The 17,814-nt window shown below is 56.2% G+C and overlaps 1 protein-coding gene across 3 annotated transcripts; it reads right to left on the bottom strand.

Moving 5' to 3' along the window:
* Positions 1 to 156: 156 nt before the first annotated feature.
* Positions 157 to 17,657, bottom strand: Nuak1 (Nuak family kinase 1). 3 transcript variants are annotated; one of them, XM_076367806.1, is made up of 13 exons: positions 17,510 to 17,657; positions 13,776 to 13,889; positions 13,295 to 13,494; positions 12,765 to 13,235; positions 12,137 to 12,659; positions 10,855 to 12,034; positions 10,419 to 10,775; positions 9,917 to 10,332; positions 9,552 to 9,848; positions 9,337 to 9,372; positions 8,898 to 9,070; positions 493 to 5,206; positions 157 to 425 (listed from the first exon to the last, which is right to left on the bottom strand). In XM_076367806.1, the coding sequence occupies exons 2-13, from the start codon at positions 13,871 to 13,873 to the stop codon at positions 311 to 313; spliced, it is 8,580 nt and encodes a 2,859-aa protein (XP_076223921.1). In that variant the 5' UTR covers positions 13,874 to 13,889; positions 17,510 to 17,657; the 3' UTR covers positions 157 to 310. The 3 variants fall into 3 exon arrangements, with proteins under 3 accessions (XP_076223921.1, XP_076223920.1, XP_076223923.1); XM_076367805.1 differs by having other exon boundaries at positions 17,505 to 17,654; XM_076367808.1 differs by lacking the exon at positions 9,337 to 9,372 and having other exon boundaries at positions 17,505 to 17,654.
* Positions 17,658 to 17,814: the final 157 nt, after the last annotated feature.

Genomic DNA, 17,814 nt, shown 5'->3' with positions numbered 1-17,814 from the left:
GATGACGATGACAACGGTAATAGTAGCAACAATGGTAAATAAAAAAAAAAGAGAGGAAGGAAGGAAGGAAGGGCGGGAGGGAGGGAGAGAGAGAAAGAAAGAAAAAGATGAGGGAAAACTGATAGAAGAAGAAAACAAGAGTTACACGCGCGTGTTTTTAGCACGCCAGCAAAAAGTTTTGGGACTAGATTTCGAGAAGGAACGAGAGGAACGATCGTTGCCGGCCGCGGCGACTCGTCTCCGTTTCGCCGTGGTGCGAGCGTCGATCGAGTTGCGCTGAGAGCAAGCTGTGGCAATCCCATCGCTGGAATTAGCCCCCTTCGCGATCGACGATCGCCGTTTCCACGGAAGCTGACGGTAAGCGACTGGCTTCGTTGGATCGGTCGGTGGGTGGTTCTTTGGCGGTGCCGCTTCCGCTCCTGCTCCTGGAAACACAAGGGAGAGCGCTCGTTCTCCAGAGTTCGACAAGCGATAGGAAAGATGAAGAGTTACCTCGTCCGTTCGGCGAATCGGCGGTCTTGCTCCTCTCGCGGTTCCTCGAGGTCCGCGTCGTCGGTCGCGTTCTCCGCGGCTGGGTGGTAAGGTTTGCGCGTCGATAAGCTGCTCGAGCCGGTCGAGCCGGTCGAGCCGGTCGAGCCGTTCGAGCCGTTCGCGTAGAACCCTCCGTTGTAGTAACCGTTCTCGCATCTGACGGAATGTTCGCCGGCGGTCGGCGATCTGCCGCCGATTCGCTGGGAGAAATCGGCGGAACCGGTCGGAGCCAACAGTTCCTCGTAATACTCGATCGTCTTCGGTTCCGTCGAGGAACTCCCGTACTTTCTCGGCAGGCTCGAGGAGCCGTAGCAGCCGATCGGCGCGTGGCTCTCGACCGTCGCCTCGGAGAACGGACTGCGGAAGCTCGCGAGCTCCGCGTCGATCGCAAAGTCCGCGCTGTGGTATCTCGCCCGGGAGCTGGAGAGGTCGAAGGTCGGGGACCTGATGTATCGCCGGAGCGGGTCGTACGAGGAGGACAGGGGCGGCAGGTGATCGATCGAGGACCTCGAATCGGCGCCGATGTACGGGTACGGGGCCATCGGGAACGGCGACGTCGACGAGGAGGAGGAGGACGGGGCGTACGAGGAGGCGGCCGCCGCGTCGGAGTACCTCGGCCTCTCGAGGGATCGGTTTCGCGCGGCGACGGTGGCGGCGACGGTGGCGGCGACCGCGTCGTCGGCGTACAGGTCGAAGCTCCTGGTGCGGTGTTGATCCCCGTGCCTGGACCCGATCGACTGGACCGGCCCGAGGCCGTACGCGCCGGCGGCCCCGTACTTGCCGCGGTCCCGAAGCTCCCTGTGCCCGCTGAAGCTGTACTTTCGCGGCAACGACGCGCCGCTCGCCGACAGCCCCAGGCCCGGCGGCGGCGCGGTCAGCGACGGTCTCCGTCTGTCGTTGAATCGCGAATAAAAGCTCCGTCTGCGGATCCGATCGATCACCGATTCCGAATTATCGGTCCTCCCGTACGAAGCGAGCGACGGGGACGTCGGCGAGTGCACCTCTGTTCGAGCGTGATTCAGCTCGGCCGAGCTCACCGACCAAGAATCGAAGCTCTCGGGCTCTTCGACCGGCGAGAACGGTTCGCTCGCGTAATCCATCGGCGACGCCTTCGACTCGGTCGATTCTTTGGGTTCTTTGGGTTCTTTGGGTTCTTTGGGTTCTTTGGGTTCTTTGGACTCTTTGGATTCGTTCGAGTGCGAGGAATCCAGAGCGATCGGTTGCACGGGCGCGGCCGTCGAGGTCGCGACGATTCGCTTCTCCTCGTCTTTCTTTTCCAGCGACTCCGTCCGGTGGTGCGTTTTCGTCGGTTCCCGGTCGTCGACCTCCGCGTGACTCTCGAGGATCTTGGCGCACTCGGTCACCTCCCTCTTCAACTCTGCGACGTCCTTGGCGCGCAGCGGTTTGTCGATCACGATCTTGTTTCCGGTGATGGAAGCGCGATGCGTCACTTTCGACAGACATTCCATCAGTTTGTCGGGAAGATCTTGAGATTCCCCGGCAGAAACGACCGGCGAGGCGGATTTCGGCGACTCCTTCTTCGGCGTGGTGTTTCTGAACGAGTGCTGAGGTATCTTGGACAGGTCGAGCTTCAAGTTACTCCTGTTCGCGCGTTGAAATTCTTGATTCGGTTTCGGTTGGTGACCGTTCGGCGACGACTCCTCCGCTCCGAGGTTACCGACGCTCGGTCTCTTCGGTGGAGTGGTCGCGGCCGTCGAGGCGGACGAGCACGGCTTGCCGATGGTCTTCCCGGCGTGTTCGGATTCCTGGGAATCGGACTTGGACGAGAGCTTGACGGAGTCGGCGAGACTGGAGCGCGCGGAGGACTTGCCGTTCGTTTGGACCTCGACGCCGTTCTCCTTCGATTTCGGAGGGGTCTTGGCGGCGACGGCCGATTCCGAGCACGATTCGCCGGCGGAGGCCGGTTTCTTTTTAGTTCGGGGTTTCGCGGATTTCCCCGACTCGTCCGGTTTGTCGTCGGTGCCGTCGGCGCCATCGGCACCGTCGGAGGACGGTTTCTTCGCGAGCTTCTTCACCGTTCGCGTCACCTTTTTCTTTTTAGTTCCGTCGCCGTCCGCGTTCTCTCCGGTCTCGGAACCCTTGCTCGTCTTTCGCGCGGTCTTTCTGTCGGCGTCGTCGGCCGATCCGGCCTCCGCCAGCGATCGATTCTTCCTGGTCTTGAGCTGTTTCTTGTCGATCGTGCCGCCGCTCGCGGGTTCTTCGCGAGGAATGTCCGTCCTCCTGTCGGCGGGCTCCTCGGCCCGCTTCACTTCGCCGTTCGACTTGCCGCGAGTCGCGTCCGCGGACTCTCGGTCGGCCGATTTCGAACTTTTCGGATCCTTTTCGCTCTTCTCCCTCTTCTCTTTCGCGATCGGGACTTTCTCCTTTGGCGGAGATCGCTTCGGCGACTCGACGTCGGATCCGAGTTTCTCGGCGGCGAGCTTCTTGCCGTCTCCGATCGGTTTCTTGGTCGGCTTGGGCTCGGTCTTGGTCAGTTTGGTAGGTATCCTGCTGCCGTTGCCGTTGCCGTTGCCGTTGCCGCTGGTACCGTTCGCGCAGGACGCGTCCTCGCCGGAAGCCGCCGCGTCCCCTTTCGCGGACTGCGGAGGGCTCTTCTTCAGCCTGCTCAGGATCGCGGTCTGGCCGCGGTTCGCGGCCGTCGTCTGTTTCGACGCGTCCGCGGTTCTGAACAATCCCAGCACGGTCGATACTTTGCTCTTGGAAGACGGTCGTCCGGCAGGTTTGCTCGCGGTCACGTCTTCCACGCTGACCGCTTTCTGGAGGGAACCCGACTCTAGGGACGAGCGATGCTCGCCCGGCGGAGCGGAGCGTTCGCGCGATTCTACGGGGATTCCTCCGTTCGCCAACAGTTTGGTCGGAGTGGTGATCGGAGTGGTGACCGGAGTGCTGACGGGAGTCGGGGACTGCGTCGGAGTCTGCGTCGGGCTTTCCGTCGGAGTTTGCGTCGGGGTCGAGGTCAGAGTGGCGGTCGCCTCTTCGCTCGATCGGAGCCTTTCCAGCTTCTTCTCGAGCGAGTGCAAGAAGCTGTTGCGCGAACCGTACCTCTCGACTTTCCGTTGGCCAGCGTCCGGATGCTCGTTGGGCAGCGGCAGCAGCGCTGCCGCCTCCGCCTCCCTATCCAGCTTCTCCTGCGCAGCGTCCGCCGAGCGATGATCCTTCCTCAGGGCGTTGATCTCGTTCTTCAGCTCCTTCTCTCGGCTCTCCTGTTGAACGGCGGTCGCCTCGAGCCCCTTGTTCTCGGTCTTTCGACGCATGAAGCGCGACTTGCGCCTCTCGTTCTCCGCCGCTTTCCGTTCCTCCTTCTCCTTGGCGTACTTGCTCTCCTCCCTCGGCGTGTCGAAGAAGTCGGGTCGCAGAAACCGCGATATCCTGTGCTGCTTCGACTTTTGCGACTTGTCCTTCTCCTTCTGGTCCGCCTCCTTGTCCGGCCGGTTGCCGGCGGATCTGAAGATTTTGCTGAGAATAGACTTTTCCGGGGTGAGAGCTCGCGCGGCGGCGCAGCCGAGGTCGCGAGTGTCCGCGAACGACTTGCGGCGATCCACGGACGAGGTCGGATCCCTGGACAGCGAGCCGGAGCGCAGCCGCAGGCTCGGTATGCAACTCCTCCGTTTGCTCGGGTTCGCCGCCGAGCAGCCGGTCGTTTCGCCGATGGAAATCAACGACTGTTTCTCGCACTTGTCGGTGTCCCGGTAGTTGGAGCTGAGGTTCGGGTCGAACTTGTTGGCGCCCAGGTTGCGCAGTTTCGACTCCTTGATGAGATTCTCGGCGGCGAGCAGCCTGTTCTCGAAGCTCCTCGAGCGGTCCGACTTGCCGGCGTACGAGAAGGAGAAGGGCCTGTAGTCGAGCGCGTTCGAGGAGGATTCGGTGGTGGGCGAGGTGTCGTACGATTTCGTGGAGACGCTGGACGCGGCGTCCGGCGGGTTGCCGGACTGTCCGGAGGCGCAGTCCGAGACGGAGCCGTTGTCGGTCGCGTAGCTGTCGACGCGCTCCAGCTCGGACCGGTCGTCGACCGTCTCCTCTTGAATCTTGTCCGCCCTGTACGACTGGAAGTTCTCCCTGCGCGGCAGCTTTCCGGCGGGCGGCGCGCTGGCCGCGCTGGCCGCGCTGGCCGCGCTGGCCGCGCTCGCCGCGCTCGCCGCGGTCGCGTTCTCCTTGCGCTTGGCGACGGGCGGCGCGGGGAGCCTGCCGGCCTCCTCGAGGTCCGAGTCGCGGTCCGGATCGCGGTCGCGAGCTCGCTCCAGCTCCAGGCGGAGGTCTAGGTCTAGGTCCAGGTCGTCGTCGAACAGGCTGACGCTGCGCCTCGGCACCGGGACCGGCGACGGGGCCGAGCGGTACGCGTCCCTGCTGGCGCCCGGCTCCAGCAGACTGTTGGAGCGCCGCACGCCGGTCCGACTGGCCGGGAGGCGATGCTCCTTGTACTCGGTCCGGTCGGAGACGGCCGCCTCGGGCGCGTCCAGGAACGCGGTCGGCGTGGTCTCTCTGCCGGGCGAGCGTCGGTATCGCTTCTCGTAAGGCAGGGATCGCCTGGTTTGCTCGATGAAGGATCTGCTCAGCCGCTTCGCCAAGCTCGGCGTGAAGCTACGCTCCAGCGATTCCCGCGTTTCTTTTCTGACTCGTGCCGGCTCCGGCTCCGCGTCTTCGCGGTCTACTTTATCTGGAAAAAGAGTGAGATAACGTCTACGCAAATTCCACACACAGGAACAGTCTGGCGTGTTTGATCGGGACGGGAATGTGTGGACGCGCCGTTTCGGGATCCGATACTCTCGGACAAAACACTCTCCTTATCCTCTCGGTATTTACACTCCTTTATTTCTACATACATGTAACGCGCGTTGCCTTCTCTTCTTATATAAAATCTCTCGGAAAATTAATAAATAAATTTCTCCGACGAAATCCTCGAGGCCTCGAGGGACTCTCGCCGACCTCTTCCCACTCTCTCTCTCTCTCTCTCTCGTTTAGCGCGCGCTCGCTCCCCGCGATCGGAAGGGGGACACGACGATCGAACCCGTGGAGAGAGAACCCGTGGAAAAGCCGCGAAACCTCGCGGCGGGGACAAGGACATGTCGCGCGAGCGCGCGAGCGCGCGACGCGCGGAGAGAGGCGTCGGCGATGGGTCGTCGCGTCTGGCACATTCGGGACAAACACCGGTCGCTACCGCGGCGCGGCGTTCCTCCTTTTCCGAAGTCTATCTAAAAGTCTAATCGCATCGTCGAATAGTGAACGGGACATACACACGCATACACACAAACACACGTACATGTGGTCGTCGCCACGACACAGCGAGATCGAGAACGAAATTTTCCAGGTGGATCCGAGACTCTGCACCACGGTTCCGCGGACAATCGATTTTGCGATCTTGCCAGGGGTCGTCCCGACGACCGTTCGCGTATACACGTGTTCGTCTAACGCGACGATGCGACTATGCGACGTATCTCGTCGGGCGCAAACTCGCATCCTCGTTGAACGATCGCATGCAGCGAAAAATGATTTGGTATACGCGTACCGAGTAAGTTATTATAGGTTCGGTGAAAGCAGTTCGGTCGAACAGAAACGGTACGCGCGCGCGCGAAGGTTCGTTTCCGGTCTCTTCTTCGCCCGGGAATCCGACCTTCGCGCTCGCGGGAGTTACATCGATACGAATACTCGGCGTCTTAGGTCTCTAAATCACAACGCATCAAATGTGTCAACTTAAGTCGGTAGTAATGCAGTGTACAATATTAAATACAATAATAGTAGCATTATCAAAGCATGCTGAGACAACGTGAAGTAATAAAACGCTGTTATTTAAACTCTTGAAAACACAACAAATATCAGCCATCTCAAACAAGGGTTAGCTCTCTCTCCATTCGCCTTGCGGTATACACGATTTGTCGAGATACCTCCATTCTAAACGAGTGTAAAAATTTCTTTGTTATGCAGGTTTTTTTAGTATCTTTTGGAAACACGATGACAACGAGGACGACGACTACGATTACGGATACGATTACGACGAGTCTCGTCACCTCGATAACATCGGATTCAGCGCGATTCGTTCGAACGCGTATATCGGCTGTCGCCTCGTTTGTCTCTGTTCCGGTAGTTTTCGCACGCAGCAAATTTTTCAGTCGAGAGCGCGAGCCGTTCTCGGACGAACGCGGAAACTGGAACGGCGAACGGTGAATCGCGTAAAGGAATTCTCGCGTGGTCGGATCGAAGGACGCGTGCGAATAATACGCTCGACGTGTCCGGCTTTGAATTTCTCGCGCCTGTGTCTCGAACGTGTCCCTCGATCCCGACCGTTTCGACGGAAGATCGTACAACGGAAGATCGTAACGGAAGAGGAAGTGGTGGAGGTTCGCTGTCGAGTGTGTTGTCGTCGACGATTCCGCGAACCGGATGACGCGAACGATTTCGCGGTGAATCGTAGAGTCGTAGGATCGCAGGATGGTAGGACAGTCGGTTCTCGCGCGATGCGGCTGCGATTCGTCGAACGTGGCCAATCGATCGACGGAAGCGACGGGAATAGTGTCGCGTTCGCTTGATAGAAAGTGTAGAATAGTACCTAACTTGGTTTGTCTACTGGGGATTACCGTCTGCCCGCCTACGTAGAGTCACTCGCACGGTCGCTGCAACAACCGTCAGAAAAGACCGTCAATTACCACCTGCTACAACACGGATGTACCACCGGGATCGTTTCTTTTCGAATAGATTTTTCCCGATCGTTCGTTTCTCCAGCCAAAGAGGAGGAACGGCGGAGCCGTGTGCCGGCTGGGACGCGACACCGCCGTTCCTCCCTTCTTCTCTGCGTCTATCGATAGAATCCGCGAAAGATCGATCGCCGGTGGCAAACAATTATTCCTTTGATCGCTGGTTGAAGAGTCGGCGATAGACGTGAAGTAGATGCATGAATGTTGTTGATTCAAGATGGATTCTGTCTCTTGGATAGTATAGAACCGAAATTCCCTCGTGTGTCGGTGCGCGTACATGGATACGTGCGCAATCATGCCAGAAACTTTAGTACAAGTACATTTCATCGATTATGGAAGACGAACGAATTACGGCTGCTCTCGTGTTAATAGGATAATATACATATACGTGTCTGTGTATATATATACATATACATATATATATATATATTATACACATACAAATGTATATCGTCTATCGCGTTACGCGATATCGATCGTATCGTGTATCGCGTTACGGTGGTACCTACACCGTCTTGTATTTCTGTGTATACACGCATCTGGAAATGCGTATGTACACGTGTATGTGTATGTGTATGTGTATGTGTATGTATATATATATACGTATACGTATAAGTACAAATATAGAAATAAACAGCAACATCGCAACTCGCTACTACTGCAGATTACGTGTGTATTACGAGGGGTTCTATGTCAGGCAAAGTGTGAGTTACGTCTGTGAGTAATTTTAATCGATGGAAACCCTTGCTGGCAGAGCATCGCGATTTCTTAGGAAACGATTCCTAAGAAACGGCCCCGACGCGAAATTCCCTGGCTGGGCGCGACCGGTGCGCGCGTGTACGGTTCAAAGTGCAATCGGGCCGAATCGGTTACTCGAAAATGAAGATTCGAAAGAAATTGTACACAACAGGCAGGTGTATATTATATGGTATACTGTATCTGCGAGGGAGAACGTGCAAGACATGCGCTCGGAAGAGTAGATCCGTCTCGGAAAAGGTAGGTCCGATCTCCCCGTCGGCGCGTCGGCAGCACCGGCAAAGACGCCTGCACGAAAAGACTCGAGACCTACCCCCGAGACCGAGACCCGACGGTCGACTACGCTCGATTCGAAATCACCCGAACGTTTACCCACCTGTGCCAAACATGAACCCTACTTGTTCGTCTACTCTAAATCGGGTTAGTAGAAAAAGTTGCAAAAACATGTTCAGGCAATCAAAAAACCGAAAGATATCAAAATATCACGTCGACGAAGAGGGGAAAGGACGGAGAGTCGAAGGAGAGACAGGCTCTGGTGGACGAGAGACAGAGAGGCGGAGAAATAGAAGAGAAGAGAAGAGAAGAGAAGAGAAGAGGCGAGGCGTGGCGTGGCGAGGCGAGGCGAGGCAAATCGGTAAAAGTCAAGAAAAATATGTGCTCTGTCTATCAACGACTCGACAACAGCTGCGGCTGGTACTGGGAAATGCATACCGAATACCATCCAGGATTGCTCGGTCGTCTCGCGACTTTGCCCTCTCGGCGAGAAAGCGTGGACAGCCGACGACTCGATCTATCGCGCAAAGTCGCGAAACGAACGAATCGAGAATTTTGACATCGGACCGCAATCGCGAATGCGACCGTTTCGCGTTCGATTCGTAGAAGAATGTTACGGCACTCTCTTACCTCTTGGCAAGGTGTTGTTGCCGATATCGAAGACGGTCTCCCTCGTGGGAGTACTGTGCGATCTCGGGCCGTTGTTCGGGCTTCCAGGACTCGTCGAGTCGACGGACTCTTTCCTTAAGAACGCGTCGCCGTCGCGGCTCAGCGAATGCCTGAACTGGGACTCCGTCAACCGCCTGCGCTCGTAACAAATGAAATTCCTGTGATTCCCCTTGCCTCGAAAAGGACGCAGTCCGGCCGGATCCCGATCGGATCCCGCGTCACGGACTGGCCGCTTGGATTCTAGAAGCGTGTTTCGTTCGCGGTTGCATCGCGCGCCCCGACGCGACAGCAAAGAAACCGATCGTGCGAGGCGAATTGATCGTAATGTGTTTCACTACCTTCTAAAATAATCGGGATACACGCTACATTGTTCTAAAGTTGTTGTAACAATTGGACTCACGTAGTCACAGTCCTCGTTTCGACATACGTCTGGTAGCTTGCGCAAATAAGCGTCGAATCGTTCATTCATTAGAACTCCGAGACGAGTCGTTTTCGTGAAATGTCCGTAAAATCTCGTTAAAATCTCGTTAGAATCTCGGTAAAATGTGAAATGCCCCCGAAATGCCCGTGATCGCGCGCGACGCGACAAAGTAAGGAGGAACGTTGACCAATTACCTCGATAACGGCTTGTTCAGACCCCAAAAGGCTTGCGACGTGTTCGGTCCCAGCCTGCCGAACAGCCGGGAACTGGGGAAGCCGGCGTTTCGGTTATCGTCCACGTTCAGTCTCTGCGTCAAGCTCCGCACTCTGGAGAGCAGCGTGGAGAAGAGATTCTCGGCTGTGAGCAGCTCGAACCCGTCGTCGTCGTCGTCCTCGCCGGAAGACAAGCTGTCCGCGTGTTCCGGGGGTTGCCTCGACGGCCGGGAGCTTCTCAGTCGATGCATGTGCCTCTGCAGGAGGTCCTCGCTGTCTCTGGAAACGCGCGTGCCTCGGTCGGTCGCGATTCTCTCGTTCGAAAGCACAACGCTGCGCGCACTCACCTCTGCAACGTGGAGAACGCGGACTCGTCCTCGCTGGCGTCCGACAGCAGAGAGCTCATTCTTCGGGGTCTGCCGAACCTGGACCTGGACGTGTTGGCGCTCGTCGGCGTGCCGGCCTTGCTTTCCGGCTCCACGCTGCCCGATCTCGGCGTGACGTAACCACCGCCCTCGACCGCGATAGGAATTATGTACTCTCTGGGACTCTTCCTGATCGGTTCCGGACCGACGGTCGAGCCCAGAGCGCTGTCGGTGTCCGAATCAGCGGTGGACTGGCGGGACAGCGATCCCGACCGTTGAGAGATCGATCTTTGCGGCATCGGTGGCTTGGGCGCGGCGGGCATCGACGGAGGAGACGTCGGCGACGTTGGCGGGCTCGCCGACGAGCGTTGCAACGACCGCTCGCCGTCGCCTTCGACCTGTAATCGATCGGAAGCGTTACGCCCGAACCGTTCTCGCTACGGAGAAAACGAGGGGAACAACGGGTAGAATCGTTTCGACTGGCCTGTATCGGTATTATCCTCTCCTTGGGAGCGACGTTCATCGGTCTGAACTCGGGCTCGAGGCTCGCGCTTCGGTTCGGCTGCGGGATCGCGGCCGCGACGGGGAAGGCCACCTCGGATCTTTGCGTTCGCAGCTTCTGCGGGTGGAACGCGTCGATCTTCGCTTCCACCTCGGATCTGAACGCCGCCGGTTCCGACGACTTTGTTCCCGACAACGAGATCTCGGCTTTGCTCGTCTTTCGCGGCCTCGGCAGAGTCGCGCTCTTCAGAGTTATCTCCATTTTGCTGGACATTCTCGGCTCCTCCGGTTGAGAATCGTTATCCGCGATGTCGCTGGACGTTGTTGCGACGTTCGAGATCTAGAAACGAACGAGATGCAAAACGAACAAGATGGAAAGGAAAAGAACATCGAAGAGCAACCGAGACTACGATCGTTACCGATGCTCGCTTCTTGTCCGCCTCCGACGACTTGACCTCGAACGCGAAGTTGGTGTCGACGGGCGTGGAGACCGACACGGTGGCGGTCCGCATGTCGTTTGCTCCGACGGGTATCTTCAACGGAAGCTTCCTCGGTTCCTGGCCGGTTCCCGACGGCGAAGCCGGCGGCGATCCGTTTACTCTTCTCTGCATGGGAGGCTTTCCAATCGCGCCGGTTATTATGTCGACGGCTCGTTTTTTCGCCTCGTCCCTCTTCTTCTCCTCCTCCTGCTCCTGCTGCTGCTGCTGCTGCTGCTGCTGCTGCTGCTGCTGCTGCTGCTGCTGCTGATGCTGATGTTGTTGTCGTAGCGGCTCGTCGCTGCGAGTCTCTCGAGGAAGTTTCGGCTGCTCGACGGATTTTTCCGCCTTTTTGTCCGTCGGCACGTCGATGATAATTTTGGACGCGCTGTGCTTCGCCGGAGGTGGAGCGCCGATAGAGGACAGACTGGCTTTCCTCTCGAACACGCGTTTCGCGCCGCCCACGTTCACGCCAGGTATGAAGATCTTTTTCGGCTTCTCGGTTTCCACGCTCGATGCCATTTGGTTGAACTTTTCCGCGGTTTCGAATATCTTGGAACGCCTTCTCTCGAACGTTTTCGCCGGAACCTCCCGGGCTTCTCCGGAGAGTTCCGAGTCGAGAGAGAGCGCCTTTTCTTTGAGTTTCTTGAACTCTCGTTGCGTCGCCTCTAAACTGACAGAGTCGTCGCTTCCTAGATCAGCGATCGTCTCGGATTTGACGGTTTGGGGCTTTGAAACGCCTTTGGGACGATCCTCGGATGTCGCGGGCAAGTTCTGTTCGGCGTCGGAGGGCTGGTTGATCTCCGATGTCTCCTGGAATCCTTCGAAGGACTCGTCAGCCTCGTTTCGCGATAATTTCTCGTCGCGGTCGGCCGATTTCGCGGTATCCATGGACGCGTCCGCGATCGGTTCTTCCCGGTTCTGCGATTGTACCGGTGGCGGTGGTATCGGCGTTTTGCTTCGTTCCTTGCTGGGCGACCTTTCGTTGCACTCTTCGATCAACTCCAAGCAACCGGCCGCCGAGTCCGATGCGTTCGGGTCGACGATGTCGCTCGTGTGAACCACCGGATCCACTTCCATAGCTTCTTCCGTGATCGAGTTTGGAATCGGAGCCGAATGATGCCTGAAAGTAACGAAAGAGGAACGATAAAACGTCGATGGAAGAAGAAAGATCGAAGAAGAAAGATCGAAGAAGAAAGGACGGACGATTCGCGTCGCGAGTTACCTGGATCCCGATCTGTACGTTCTAGGTTCTCTCTCCTCGGTCCTTTCCTTCCTCCTGGATCGTTCCTTCCTCTTGACACCGGCGGCAGCCGTTTCGTCCATCGACGGCGTCGTTTCGAGCTTTCGTTTCGCGTCGCCGGTGGACGGCGCGGCAACCATCTGCTCGTCCTCCAGCAAGAGCAGTTCCCTTATCCTCCTATCGGAATTGTTTCGATCCAGCTCCATCAAGCTGCCGACGGAATGGCACCTGGTGGGTACCAGAGTCTCGGAAGACACGTTATTTCCGACGTCCCCGGCCGCTTGCGGGTCGTCGCCTACCACCAGCTTCTCCGCGCTGGCCGACTGAGGCACCAGGGAGAGCAACAGATCGAGTCGCACGGGCGTCTGGGCGGCCAACTCTTCCGCGATGTCCAGACAGTTTTGCTCGTAGCCCTCGTTTACCCACCAATGAGTGCAAATTTTCTCTATGTCGGCTCGCTTGCCGGGCATCACCGTCAGCATATCTTTGATGAGAGGAGAGGCAGCTGCAACGAAACGAAAAGAAACGAAACGAAAGGAACGGCGACGATTAGGAAAGCGCTCGAGAAACGAGGCGGTGCGCGACAGAGAAAGGAGAGGATGAAACTCACGCGACGGCTTTTTCGGTTCAAAGTAATCCGACTGCGAGATCTGTTTGACTAGTCGTTTAAAGTTTGAGCCATCGAACGGCATGGCACCGTAGACCAACGTGTAGAGGAGGACGCCCAAGCTCCAGCAGTCGACCTCGGGTCCGTGATAAGGAGTGCCCTTGACGATCTCCGGGCTGGCGTAGAGCGGACTGCCGCAGAACGTGTTCAGCAGCCTCTGCTCGTCGAACACGTTCGACAGTCCAAAGTCCGCTATCTTCGCGTTCCCCACTTGATCCAACAATATGTTCTCCAGCTTGAGATCTCTGTGACAAATTTTGTGTTTGTGACAATAAAAAACCGCGGTCGCTATCTGCCGGAATATCCTGCGCGCCTCGTGCTCCGACAAGACTTTGCGTTCGCTCAGGTAATCGTAAAGTTCGCCGCCGGCCGCGTACTCCATCACCAGCACCATTTTCTCCCTGTTCTCGAACACTGGAAAAAGATAGGCGTTTAGGTCGCTCGCTCGAGAGAGATTCTTATTTCGGACTCACCTTCGTAAATGTGAATAATGTTCGGGTGTTGCACGCTCGACATTATCTGGATTTCCCTTCGTATCCTGATGAGATCGGCCTCTGTTTCAATTTTGCATTTCTTGATCGTCTTAATCGCCACTTCTTGACCGGTCTCTTTATTTATGCCTAGCTGAACTTTACCGTAAGTACCTTGGCCGAGCTTCTTGATGATGTCGAACCTGAATGAAAGAAAACAAACGGAACACGTTGGGGGTGCGATGCCTCGAACGCGTATCCGCGTATCCGCGTCTCCGTGTCTCCGCGTCGCGGTAATTTTCGCCAACGGTATTTTCAGCGAACGCGGCGGCGGCAGTCTCGAGATTCGCGAGCGATCGAGCGAGGATCGATCGTTGCTCGCAACCATCGAAATACTTTGTCCTTGTTCCTTGTCGGTTCGCGGCGTTCGCGGCGTTCGCACCGTTGTTCGTCGGTTTTCGATCTTGCCCGGTCGACGACGTACCTCTGCTTCAATTTCCGTTTGTGATTGTGAAGACGCACCCCGCCCGTGCTCTCCATGCCGCCCATTATGTTGTGTATGCTCGCCTCGCCGACAACCATTTTTCCGGAATTTTCTCTGAAAAGAAAGGGTTTCGCTATAGCTCGATCATTCGAAGAGAGCTTTAGCCTTTCATGTCGCGTTAGCGGTGGCCGCGCGGAGAACGAGAGGAACAAAAGGAATCAGATCGTCCGCGAGTTATTCGCGCGTAGGAGGGAAACGATGACGCGCGGCGATCTCCTTTCTTCTCTAGCGAATTCGATTTCGACCTCGAGAGCTCGATCGGCGCCCCCTCGAGTCCTCGTGCTCGCGATCGCGAATAACGGCAGCCAACGACGGGCCATCGTTATCGAGCTCGCGGTCCGCCGGCGAACGAACGACGGAGAGGTGAAATGCGGCGAGTTTATTTTCGGTACGAGACGTCGGTGTACGTCGGTGTACGCGAGTGTACGCGAGTGTACGTCGCTCCCGCCGATGAACGACTCCGGGGTTGCTCGCCGCCTCCTCGACGAAACGCTCTATGGAACTAACCGAGACCGAATCGCGTTCGCTTTCGGCAGAAAGGTTGTTCGCCAAAGAAACGGTCTCGAGAGGCGGCTATTAATGCTTCGCGATTAGGATAACGACCGGTTGCCCGTTCGTTTCGGGTTCCAGCGATCTCCGTAAATTCGCGAGCGACAAACGCGTCGAAAGGTCGGAAGAAGCCAGATTTCGTTTACCAACGTCCCGTCTAGGCCTAGGCCGACGCTCTCGAATTATTTTTCGGAGTGAATTCCGTTGAGCATGCCAAAACGCTACAATCCGATTTAAGCTCGACCGTAGCACGACGAGGCAGGACGAGTCGAGATTAGACGAGACGAGACGAGACGAGACGAGACGAGAGGAGAGGAGAGGAGAGGAGAAGAGGAGAGACCGGGGGAGACGCGACTCGAGCAAAGACAACAGCCTCGCGGGAAACCTTGCGAAACGTCGCTATCGAAGAAACATTCGCGTTTCCAAAGTTACTCTTACACCGCCTGCTACTTTCGACGATGCTTCCGAGTTTCCGAGATGTTGGCACGGCTAGAGCGAAATCGAATGACCGCGACCAAAGAAAATGGCGCGAAGCGAGAAGGTTGCCAATTTGCCTGAAAGCGGACGGCCAGCTTTGCGAGATCTATTATCGGCAGCGGTTTAGCGCCACGATAACCAACGAAAACGAGAAGAATTTTGCGGGAGGGCGTTTGTCATGGTCGTGCGCCGATCTCGCGAACGACTTTGGAACGGAACACGTGCGCGTACGCTGCTACACCCTCGCTTCCATCTCTCTCTCTCTCTCTCTTCCTCGGTCCCGTTCTCGGTCTCGTTCTCGCTCTCGTTCTCGATACTCGATCGGTACGTTTCGATATTTTTAGCGGGCGCGTAGACCCGTCGCAACGCGTGGGCAGAGCTGGCTTCAGGGCTGTTGTCCTAATGACTTCCATTTCGGAAGTCGGTTCGCTCGGCGAACGATTCGGACACGGCGGTGGTACCAAGAACGCGGCGGGTCTTGGTTGGGCCCGATACAGGCTCTCGATCCGATAGAATATTCCTCGTTGTTCGCGACGATGTCGTTTCGAACTCGCTCCGGCTTGTTCGTTCGTCGAAAATAGTAGCGCGGAAAAGCATTTTGAAGAAAGCGATAGCGCGTCGACGACCCTTGCCATCGTTTTTCACGGTATTTTTAGGCGCGTCTGAAATTCATGTAGGAAACGAAAAGTAGAAGAAGAAGAAGAAGAGGCGCGGTTTCGAGGTTGGCCGGCGCGATCGAACGCTCGACGAACATTTGCCGCGATTCCGGCGATTCTCAGTCCCACGCGAAGCCGCGGTCGATTCGGTTCCGGATCGGACGAGGCCGAAGCGGTTAAACGCGCGAGAGGAGGAAGCGCGATCTATCGGGTCGATGCATGGGAAGGCGCCGTTTGGCAGCGTCTCTTCCAAAAATCTGCCAAGATAAATTTACTTGCGCGCGTCCGTATTATTAACGACGATCGACGTTCAACGCGTGTCGTTCGCCTCTGCTTTCCGGCGAGCGGTGCGAACTCGATCGAACGAAAGAAATCGAAGAAATCGAAGAAATCGAAGAAATCGAGGATTCGAGCGAAAGCGAAGCGAAACGAAGGGAAGGGAAGGTTGTCGTCGAGCTCGACGTCCTCCGCGACGGCTTCTATGGTATCCCGCGATGCTGATTCACGCGTTATTATTAAAACCCTTATTATTCGTCCACGCGACGCGACCCGTGTTGCATACATGAATGAACTTGTATGCGCGGAGCGCGGGTGATTGTACGCGTGGATCGCGATTTCTCGCGACAAAAGTTTGAGTCACGAGGAATTAATAGACCACGCTCTCGGCGAATATCATCCGCGATCGCGTTCGCGTCCGCGAGCATCCGGACATGCGTGCTATTTCGGCCGGGAGATGTTTCGCGGTGTTACGTTGAACGCGCTACAAACGGAAACGAAAAAACGGGACTGACGCGCGACGCCTCGCCGATCGTTATCGTCGCTCGCGAGAACCGATGTCGCAACCGATTTCGAAACGGTGCGGAATCGAGGAAAGAAAACGCGTTCAAAGTCTTCGACGCGTGCTCGCGAAATATCTCGAACGTAATCCGCATAGTGGCGAACGAGACCTGTGCTTCGAGAGGCAGTTTCTATATCGTTCGCGTCTCGACCAAGACGACGGCCTATCTATAACTGCATATGTATCCGTCTATACGTATATATATATATATATATATATATATATATATATATATATATGTATATATATATACTTTTGCGTCGCACATGCCCGCTATTTCGTACGGGACGTACGCATGCTGCCGACAAAGACCAACTTTGCGAATGGGCTCCGATTAGCGGAACAACCCTGAGAAACATCCACCAAAAAAGTACGATCCTCTCCGATTAGAATTTCTCGGGGAAATTCGGGACGACGGGGAAGACGGTTTAGATGGAACAGGGAAATTAAACGGCTCGACGTCGAACGATCCTCCGATCAATTGGGTTAGAGAAAATGCGTGTCGGAGTGCGCGTACGCGTATCGGTGCACCGTTTGCGACTGAACCGCGTACCACGGTATGTAGGTTCCTATCGATAAAAATAGCATTCTGATATTTCGAAGGGATCTTCGGGACATCCGCCGCTAATCGTCTCGAGCACCATCCGCGAGGATAGTACCCTTGATCGAGCAGGAAATCGAACTCGTCTCCGAGTTGCTCGATCGAGGGATTCCCATCGAATCTCTACTATTCGACTCCGTTCGATGCAGTTCGATTTAGTTCGGTTCGGTTCGGTTCTGTTCTGTTCGAAACGGAACGGAACGGGATTGAATGGAATCGGACGGAACTGAACGGAACGGAACAGAACTGAACCGAACGGAGAGCGGAATGGAATGGAACGGAGCGGAGCGGAACGGAACGGAACACGACGGAATCGAACGGAAAGGAACGGAACGGTTTCGAGGCAATCGGGACGAGTCGTTGCTCGGTTTCGCGTATTATCGAGTAACAGAATACGCCCACGAAAGAAAATCGACAACGGTCCGATACCGTGTTTCGCGAAAGGGTAAACGTTCGTTCTCGGAGAACGTACCAGCGGATCCCACGAACCGACGCTCTCATTCAGAATCGACGCTCGGATTCAATCTAAAAATAGCGAGAATTTGTACCTTACGGTGAACTCTGGAGCCAAATTATCCTCTTTTTGCGGCTGCTACTCGCTCCCGGGAACAAAACTATACTGGGAATAGCACTATTTACACTGTTTTCGTAGTCTCTGCTCTCGGTCCGGTCGCGCGCTAAGTCTTTCTAACGTTCGAATTTTTCTCAGAGATCGCGAACCTTCTCCGTTTGCACTTCATTTTACCAGACATTTTTCGCGCGACGATACGGCACACAGCTCACGCGCTTCCACCATCTTTATTTACTAATTTTGGACTTGAACGCCGAGAACGGGGAACGGATAGAGATTGTACCGCC

This window comes from Nomia melanderi, chromosome 5 (assembly GCF_051020985.1).
Source record: "Nomia melanderi isolate GNS246 chromosome 5, iyNomMela1, whole genome shotgun sequence".
NCBI classification, from domain to species: domain Eukaryota; kingdom Metazoa; phylum Arthropoda; class Insecta; order Hymenoptera; family Halictidae; genus Nomia; species Nomia melanderi.
This window is presented reverse-complemented; position numbering and strand designations above follow the sequence as displayed.

Coding starts and splice junctions, on each gene's coding strand:
- Nuak1 (XM_076367806.1), bottom strand. CDS start 13,873: ATGGTTGTCGGCGAGGCGAGCATACACAACATAATGGGCGGCATGGAG. Junction 12,660..12,764: donor TGAACCGAAAAAGCCGTCGC/GTGAGTTTCATC, acceptor GTTTCGTTGCAG/CTGCCTCTCCTCTCATCAAA. Junction 5,207..8,897: donor CAACAACACCTTGCCAAGAG/GTAAGAGAGTGC, acceptor CTCTTTTTCCAG/ATAAAGTAGACCGCGAAGAC.